Source organism: Dunckerocampus dactyliophorus, chromosome 16 (genome assembly GCF_027744805.1).
Source record: "Dunckerocampus dactyliophorus isolate RoL2022-P2 chromosome 16, RoL_Ddac_1.1, whole genome shotgun sequence".
Taxonomy (NCBI): Eukaryota; Metazoa; Chordata; class Actinopteri; order Syngnathiformes; family Syngnathidae; genus Dunckerocampus; species Dunckerocampus dactyliophorus.
In genome coordinates, this window is record NC_072834.1 from 11,518,691 (window position 1) to 11,528,848 (window position 10,158).

Below are 10,158 nucleotides of genomic sequence, written 5' to 3' on the forward strand. Positions count from 1 at the left end.
TCATTACATTTGTATTTTAAAATACAAATGCCACATGACAGCGTCAACATCATTTAGATTCTAAATGATGTTGACGCTGTCATGTTCACGTCAAATTGCTAATATCCCCACCTTCGCTGCGGTAGCTTGTGTTGTAATGTCCGCCGTGTTAGATTCAAATTATGCTGCACTCAAGACTCGTGGGCAGGGCCGCCTCTCCCGTCACGCAGAACACACTTTGTGCGTAGGGCCCCACCGTTCATGGGGTGGGGGGCCCATTTTGCACAAGGATGCGCATCGCTGGCTGCTTGTGGGAGAATATTCCACTTGGAGGACACTCCAGTCAAACAAAAATATGACTGACAACCACTAAGCTGGCATTTATATGAGCCAAATGCATATTTTGACTGTGAACAGCCCTGTCAGCAAACCATATCTTTTTGACAACTTTAATCATTTTTTAAATACATTTTACCAAATACTGTAACTCCACTGCGGAGACCACATAGCGATGTATTAACATCCCGATTGCTCAAGTGGTGTTCCAACGCACCATTAGTAAATCTTTGACTAAATCTTTGGGAGAGCCCGTGTGGGAAGACTAGACTCACCAGGGCACAAAGCAGGTCCACCGCCTCCAGTATGAGCTCCTGATGGCCAATCCTGGACACTCCCAAATCTTCCAGCTCTTGGTGGGTGATTCGCAGCAGCTGGTCCCCCCCAAGGTTCTCCCTCTCAAATGTCTTGATGTACTGCTGCAGGCAGTCGTCCAGTCCTGAGGGAAGCAAACAACTTCAACTCGCACGCTGGCCAACGGTTTGTTGCCTGGCAATGGCACATTTCTACATATATAAGTCCCTTTTTGCACCGAGGCTTCCTATTGCGGTGCTTCACAGAGTATTTACACAGGTTCTGCGTTGTCTTGGGTCCTCACGTGGGAACCCAAGTTTCCCGTTAGTCAACAGAGCAGTGGACCATTTTGGAGATTGAGGCTAAAAAAAAAAAATTTTTTTTTTTAAAGCGAGCAGAGCGTCTGTGCTCAGCTTGTTTTTACATCTTTCACTGAGGCAGCAGGTGTTAAATCCTTTGGTGGTGCAGTTGTTGTTAAAATTCACCGTCTGTCTCCCGCCATGCTTATAAAAGAGTATTACGCAAGGTAAGAACACATAAAAACAATTTTCAAGTTAGAATCTATATTTTAGGATTAAATGGATTTTAGCACCAAAGTTAAAATTAAATGAAATGTTGACTGACTTTATATTAGTTCTGTATAGCAGTGTGAAACGTATTTAGCAGGATGCACACACAAAATAAAATATAGAAAATAGACCCCCTGTCCCATAGATTCCGAACACTTCATGTAATTGTGTAATATATATATATATATATATATATATATATATATATATATATATATATATACACACAGTATATATATACACACACACAAATACATACATATATATACACACATATATATACATATATATGTGTGTGTGTGTGTGTGTATATATATGTATGTGTGTGTATATATATACTGTATATATACATATATACATACATACATATATACATACACATATATATGTACATACACATATATATATATATGTACATACATACATATGTACATATATATGTATCTATGTACATATATATATACATATATATACACACACACACACATATATATACACATATATACATATATATATACATATATGCATATATACATATATATACATATATGCATATATACATATATGCATATATACATACATATATACATACATATATATACACATATACACATATATACATATATATGTACATACATATATATATACAAAAATATATACATATATGCATATATACATATATATATATACATACACATATACACATATATACAGTATATATATACTGTATATATATATACACACTTTTGTTTTTGCTCCCATTTTTTATGAGATGAACGCAAAGATCTAAAACTTTTTCCGCATACACAATCTCACCCTTTCTCTCAAATATTGTTCACAAATCTGTCTAAATCTGTGATAGCGAGAACACAGGTGTGCCATATCAAGATGCCGATTAGACACCATGATTAGTGCACAGGTGTGCCTCAGACTGCCCACAATAAAAGGCCACTCTGAAATGTGCAGTTTTATCGCACAGCACAATGCCACAGATGTCGCAAGATTTGAGGGAGCGTGCAATTGGCATGCTGCCAGCAGGAATGTCAACCAGAGCTGTTGCTCGTGTATTGAATGTTCATTTCTCTACCGTAAGCCGTCTCCAAAGGCGTTTCAGAGAACTTGGCAGTAAACCCATCACCTCATGTTGCAGCAGGATAATGCACGGCCCCGTGTTGCAAGGATCTGTGCACAATTCTCGGAAGCTGAAAACGTCCCAGTTCATGCATGGCCAGCATACTCGCCGGACATGTCACCCATTGAGCATGTTTGGGATGCTCTGAATCGGCGTATACGACCACATGTACCAGTTCCCGCCAATATCCGGCAACTTTTCACAGCCATTGAAGAGGAGTGGACCAACATTCCACAATCGGCAACCTGATCAACTCTATGCAAGGGAGATGTGTTGCACTGCATGAGGCAAATGGTGGTCACACCAGATACTGAGCCCCCATATCCCCCCCCATACTATAGTGTATATGTATGTACTGTATATACAGTATATATAAAAACATATATGTAATCTGAGTCAAGGTGTAGAAAGTTTCATTTTTGCATCTCAAAGATACTATGGTGCGTTTAAGGACCGCCGAACACAGTGAGAAATCTCAACGCTTGACGAAAAAACCTTAGCAGTGAGGCATAAAAGTCATGAATGCGTGGGAATCCACTGTACCCATGGGGTCAAGGGTCATATGCTATTTTTGTCATTAATATTTTGTTTTTAGTTTTAGCTTTCAGTTCATATTTTTTGTTTTAGTTTCACTTACTCGCACGTTGAGCAGACCGTCTTCTCAAGCCTTCCTCATGGCCCCAGGAAAGTGCGTTGTTGAATTAATAAAATGTGAATAGAACCCACACTTAAATGTCACCGGAAAGTGCCCTGCATGTTAACAGGAGAGCAAAACAGTCACCTTTCTTGGGCTTTCTCTACACACAGAAAGACACACACACACACACACACACTCTCTTTTCACTGCACTGGATCAATCATACACATGTGATTCTGCCATGGGCCGATGCAGCATTCAGATCAGGTTGAGCTGGCAGCGAAGCAGTGGAGAGGAAACGTAAGAGTTTTCATGGTTTGCACAAAACTTAAAGGCTTAACTAATCAGCCTCTTAACCAAGTTAATTGAGACTCATTATGTCAGGGAAGTATCCCCCCTGTGTTGCCATGGAAACCATGGAGCGGGCTGTTGGCAGGGGATTCCCGTGATGGCTGGGAAAAATAAAAGAAATATGCACATGAGGGCCACATTAACCGACTCTGTATTAGTAGGAGATACAGTATATAGCTGATTTTTATGTTGCATTGGCCGTCTCTCGTGCCACTTCAGAGATCCTGTAGCCCGTGCATAAGTAGCGCGTAATGCACTGTAAACGACGCTAGCAGTACTGCCATCGTGTACGTCCACGGATGGCAGATTCATGTTAAGCTGGCTGTCCTGTATAGCAATCAAGTGACAAACGTCATAGTGAGGAAGGCTGATGGGCTGATGTCGATCTTTTTTTTTTTTTTAAATGCCATACTATCGATACAAATTGCGTGCGCGATACGACAACAACAAGAAACTTTCCCAATGCTAACTGTGAGTTATTATTGCTTATCGTGTCTACTATGTGAGGTAACACGAGTATAAAGGTGACTATAGGGGTGTTACTTAATGTCTAAAGGGCTCTAATAATGTAAAAAAATGTTATTAGACTTTGCATAAATTCCCCTATCCCGGTCGGGTCTGGAACCAATTAACCGTGATAAGCGAGGAATTCATGGAATAATCACTTGGGCCCTAGACAGACCAAATCAATATGAACCAAACACAAATAATTAGCGGTTTGGTCCGCAACATATCAGAAAAGAGGCAAAAATGTCGATGACTGTTTTCCGAAGTCCAAGTTGATGTGTGCGAATACCTTGTTTTGCCTAAAACACAACAATAATAGGTCTGCTTCCATGGATGACGAAAGGAAATGACAAATATTCACATTTGAGAGGCTGATATCGGATAACACTTACATTTTTCAATTTTAAAAATGATGAATGTCAATGAATTTGGATAACAATGAATTGCTACAGCTCTAATTTGCATCAAATGAATAACAATGATGCTTGTTTAATATTGGTGCAAGTTTGACCTTGGAACAGATTCATTCAATTTCTATCATTTTCTAGACGGGAAAAATTGTGCTCATATAAAAATGACTCACAGGTGGACACTGATGATATTCAACTCTAGAGATTCCAGCATCACCATCCTACTGACAGTTTGGTGACCTGAGATGCAAATCATGTTATCAATTCAGAAATGGGCAAATTTCAAAATGTTCAAAAATGCTTCAAAAACAACCTCCTTTTTGTTATATTAATTTATTATAAGGCATTTTTTTAAATTGATTTTTATTAGTAGTGGTAGCAGTAGTATATTTAACCCTTCTGGCTAGACAACTGGATGTATTCTAGTTTATTATCATGACAGTTCTTCTGTTTTTTTTTGCCAATGTATGCAATTTTCTCCACTATGAGACTAAAAAAACGATCTAGCTAAGAAAATGTTTTACCAGGAAATATCATCAGAAATAGAAAAATAAGCAAAACATGCTGTTCGTGAAGGCGTCGTTATCTTGCTCGATGGTATCGCTCTGATGATGTGCCGATTACAGCAAAGTAATCTCTGCCGCGTGGGTTTTCTTGTCCATTTCCTGAGCGAGTCAGATTATCAGTCACGAGGAGAAGAAGTTAAAAGCGCAGTGTTCACTGTAATCCACTTCTTACGGAAAGTTATCACATGCTAAATGATGGATTAGTGCCAATTCGGGCCGTCGTTGATTATTGCCAGCATGTAATGCAACACTAAAGATGCTCAATATTGGCTTTCTCACCAATATTCAATATGCCCAGCACTTCCTTTTCGATACGGATGTAGGCAGCAGCTCTTGCCGCAAACTACTGTCATGTAACGAACACATTACGCTTCCTTTACGATGATGCCACTGTTATCGGACTACACTGCTGATGGGGGTGTCATACAACTTCAAGTCAAAATATCAGAAGTATCCCTTTAACAGTCCAAAGGCAAAACTTGGAAATAATTCCACACCGCTTGCTAAGCTACCAGGTTTTTTTTGCTGCTGTGTGGCGCAAGTCAACACTCGCAAGCCGATATCAACATCCACACAGAAACCAATCCCGATATCAAGTGTTTATGTCAACATTAGCCAATGCTATCGGACATCCTTCCAAAAAAAACATACAGAAAGCACAGTTAAAAGAGATTTAGCGCACCTCCACCAAATGCACTGTTCCTCCAAAACGGAGTAAAAACTGGAGTTCTCTTCCTTCTCCCTAATGAGAATCGCTCCTTTAAAGCGGCTTTGTCACAGCTGGGAATAAAGCGTCTTGCGCACACAAAGCGCTACGGTGGGGGGTGGAGAGTGGGATTGTGGGAAGGTCACAGGGCGCCCCTGTTTGGCCTCCAGTGACATCACGGAGCCCTATGCTAACAATAATGGAGACACTGAATAGTAACCACAAAATGCAGCCAGGCTTCGGAAGCGCTCCCCCTCTTGGCCCTCATCACCAAGCACCACCACCGCCGCCGCATCCCCCTCACTTTACATCACCATTACTAGGCCCCGGGCGCTGGAACCGTCACTGCTCCACTTGTCACATGTGGGAAACTGAAGACTCTCTCTCCCCCCTTCATTTCTTGACACATCATCTTGGTTTAACCACTCTAGCCTCCACATAATCACATCATGCAGCTACATGTGTGTAGTCTAATCTCAGCCACCACACTAGCAAAAACATCTGTTTGTAGCATTCATATTGGGTGATCCTTGGAATACATCCTTAACGGTGTGTGTGTGTGTGTCAGTAAAGATATACTGTACAGTGAAGCATCCTCAAGGACCTGTGACCAAACACGTGAGCGTGTGGTGCAGCAAAACAACACACACACACTCAAACACCACTGTCAACACAATCTGTTTGTGACGCTATCTATCCATGTATAAGTCTATGCATCTATCTATTCATGTATCTACTGTATCTATCCATGTATAAGTCTATCCATCTATCTATTCATGTATCTACTGTATCTATCCATGTATAGTAACCTGTGCTCTTCAGTAAATTGAATTAAAAACACAACAGCAGTGCCGTTAGCTTCATTGCAAATGATTAGCCTAAGTCGCTATCGTACATGTCAGTGTTTGAAGCAACATACAGTAGTTACTTGTCACAAGTTCACTGTTACTAATGAAGCGTCGAAACAACAAAATGTCTAGCAAGTCTTACCATTCATGAGAGCACTTTCTTTCTTTTTTGAGCATTTTTTTTTCCTCTGCTTTATTATCACTGTTGTTTCTGTGCCATTTAATGCTTCCTTTTAGCATAGATGTAGCGACAACCCTCCATAGCTGACATCATGTTCTTACTCTTTCGACCGCAAACTCGTAGCGACTCAATCAACAGCGCCTCTGCTGGTCGAGGCAGAATACTGCACTCCCGATTGCACAATCAAATGTTTACCCATCAGTTTAGCAATTATATACCCAACCCCAGTACACAGGGCACTGGAAAAGAAGGACAAAATACAAGAGTTTACGAGGGAAAACGAGAGGTTTGGCAGGCAGGAAGCAATTTATTTATTCATTTAAATAAAATAACAATAAACAGCATTCATAATAAATATATATAAATATAATAATGTCATAATACATCGGAACATTTTTGTGACTGAAATGCACAATTTAGGCCGCACGGTGGCCTAGTGGTTAGCATGTCGGCCACACAGTCAGATCGAGAATCTGGAATCAAATCTCCGTCGGGCATCTCTGTGTGGAGTTTGCATGTTCTCCCCGTGCGTGAGTTTACTCCGGGTTCCTCCCACATTCCGGAAAAATGTAATTGGAGACTCTAAATAGTATGAATGTGAGTGTGAATGATTGTCTATATGTGCCCTGCGATTGGCTGGCGACCAGTCCGGGGTGTACCCCGCCTCTAGCCCATAGGTCAGCTGGAGTAGGCTCCAGCGTACCCCCATCACCCTAATGAGGGTAAGTGGCATAGAAGATGGATGGATGGATGCACAATTTATAAATAAATGGTTGTTTGATGTTGAGATGAAAAAAATAAAAGCAAATAGGAGTAAAACAAAAAAAAGGTAATATATTATTTACCTACATGAGTTGACAAACACTCCTTAGTAAAAAGGACAACAAAGTTGTTGTTAAATAACTCCAAATCTACATTGCCCATTATCTTTGTCAAATCATTTGTGATGCAGCTAGAATTCTACAAATGCATGTGTACCTAATAAAGTGGCCTGTAGTCTGTAGTACAGCACTTAGCATCTGTGGATGAGGGAGTTGCTCAAATGCTTTCACAAGCTCCAATATTAAAGCTTTTAGTGGCTTTGTGATGAAAATTCGTTGTCTAAATGAGGATTTAGAGGTTTTGGGGTTTTTTTTTATGCGCCTCCTGTGAGACTCCGTTAACAAAAGCACACAATGGAGGTTTGTTTACATGCTTTTAGTGCAACCAACTGGCTGAAGCTCCAATCCAAAAAAAAAAATCTTAGCTGATGAAATGGCTCATCAGGTGTGTTGTCCCTTTGTGCACGCGGCGTGCAGAGCACATTGAATTGCAGTCCGTGTTGTATGTACTGTATGAGTCTGTGTGCTAATCTTACCTTTCATCCAGTCCACCACTTGCCCGGAGCTCCACTTGCTGACGGGCTCCATGACCAGAGCCATGCACACAAGTTTGTCTTGTTCACGCCTGACAAAAAGCCAAGAAACCCAACGTCCTCCGAGCAACAAATTGCTACTAAACACAAAATAGGCAGAAAGGGTTACAGTCGGAGCAGTGACTTGCTCTGCAGGGTTACGAAAAAAGCGGCGGTAGAGCCTAAATGTGGCTTGAAGACCACACTTGGGCACATTCCTGTGCTGCTGGCTGCCGTCAAAGAGCTGCTTTACTTGTCTCCTTTACTTTACATGCGAGTCAGGCTCCGTGGACAGTGTGGGGTGATGATGATGCTGCTGCTGCTGCTGCTGCACGACCTCGCTGCTTCCAAAATACATCCGAGCGGCAGCATTGGGGCGGGAGAAGCCGCTGGCTTTGTGCAGGACTCTTGAAAGCAAAGGTTGCCTCGAAGCATCCTCCCCTCACATTGCACAGACATGGAGGAGGCACAGCCCACCGCGCGCACAGTGCGTGGGTATGAGGGCTGATTCATGCCACCAAGCTGTGTGCGTGTGCGGGGGGGAGGACGGTGAGGAGGAGGGGCTACCTGAAGGAATTTCATAGAACTGACAATACGAGTTCCCATAAATATTTCGAACCACAGCAACTCAAGGTACGGTAGGTGAACAAAAGTATTGGGCCACAACCTCATAGGCCTTTTAGTGTAGGGGGAAAAACGGCACCTTGAAAATGTAAATTCAAATAATAATAATGGTGTATTATCCACCTATTTTTCTCGATCGCTTGTCTGCATTAGGGTCACGGTGAGCTGGAGCCGATCCCAGCTGACTGAGTGTCAAGAGTCAATCACATGGCACATACTGTATAGACAAACCACAATTACCACAACTATGGACAATTTACAGTCTCCATTTCACCTAACACGCATGCTTTAGGGATGTGGGATAAACATCCGGAGAACCCAGAGAGTAGCATTTGGGTTTTTTTGAAAGAGCAGTTTCTGCAATCAGCAGTGTGGCTCTGATAAGGAGTCAGCAAATGACAATGACATATACTAATGTCCCACTAATAGCCTGATAACAGCAGCTGCAACACAAAATCTGGAATTATCTGGCTGAGCTGAATATAAAAAGGGATATGATATTAAGGATCTACAGATTTATGCATGCAAACCAGCAGTTGGTAGGTTGTCTTCTCCCAAAGTGAGTCAGAGCTTTTCTTCCCTTCACTCTCTCTCTCTTGCACACGCACGGTGACCTGGACAACTGCAGCCGCAACAGAGTTATTGCTGAAAAAGTGTCTCAAAGGTTGTAAGCAAACGGATATTGTCTGACCCCTTTGTGGCAAGCACACATTTCTGCAATCAGCAGCATGGCTCTGATGAGAACGAGACAGTTGAATGACACACGGTGCAACACCATACACTGCAATTAAAACACATTATACGGTACCAATGAGACACATTTCAGACACATCCCTATTCAACAGCCTGAGAAGGTGAGCCTAAACTTTGGATGGATCAAAGCCGTGATAGACATTGCCTAAGTTAAGATGATTGGAGGAAGCGCCATGAGATTTTGTTTGTCCGTTCATTTGCTGGTTAGCAGGCTATTTCCTGGTTCATAGAGAATGAAGTAAGTCAGGGGTGACCAAACGCTTTCAACCGAGGGCCGCATTCAGAAAAAAGTTACATGTAATATTCTTCCGTTTTATTCAATCACAGTGAAACCTCGGATTTCAGACGCCCGGTTTTCGTAAGAGACCATTTCCATTGAAAATGATGACCAAAAATGTCGCGGTTTTCATTCACTGTCTCAGTTGTTGTACGACCTATCAAACGAGCGTGTTTGTGTGCGCATCATTCGACGAAATCAAATGCCCAAACAAAGCATCCACGTGTCGGTGACTCTGAAGAATGAATAGTGGTTCTTTTAGATTTGACAGATACTGGCAGGAAATCCTGTAATCATCTGCATTACGTGTGGGCGGATGCTTTAATGGTTTAAAGACTACACACGGCAATGAACAACCCCGTATCTGTCTCCTTTCTTCCTCCTAATAAGCACGGTACGCCTTGCGCTGATGAGGCATTATTTAGAACAGCTGCAAAAATGTTGCAAGTGGCAGAACTTTGACAAAGAAGGTGAGAAACACTATTGAATTGAAGGAAGAACTCGTAGCAAAGAAGAAAGGTAGGTAACATAGGATTGGAATGTAAAGGTTCTTTAGTTAACACAGGACGGCCAAACGGTTTAAGGGAGACACATT

At 41.7% G+C, this 10,158-nt stretch overlaps 1 protein-coding gene across 4 annotated transcripts in view; it reads right to left on the reverse strand.

Annotated features, from left to right (window-relative positions):
- LOC129168941 (connector enhancer of kinase suppressor of ras 2-like) overlaps positions 1-8,380 on the reverse strand; it is a 39,911-nt gene extending 31,531 nt beyond the window's left edge. For all 4 annotated transcript variants that reach the window (XM_054754804.1, XM_054754803.1, XM_054754802.1 and 1 more), the window contains exons 1-2: positions 7,874-8,380; positions 591-754 (exon numbers count right to left, since the gene is read on the reverse strand). In XM_054754804.1, coding sequence (XP_054610779.1) covers positions 591-754; positions 7,874-7,937 — 228 coding nt within the window. In that variant the 5' untranslated portion in view covers positions 7,938-8,380. The remainder of the gene's footprint in view (positions 1-590; positions 755-7,873) is intronic.
- Between the last annotated feature and the right edge of the window lie 1,778 nt (positions 8,381-10,158).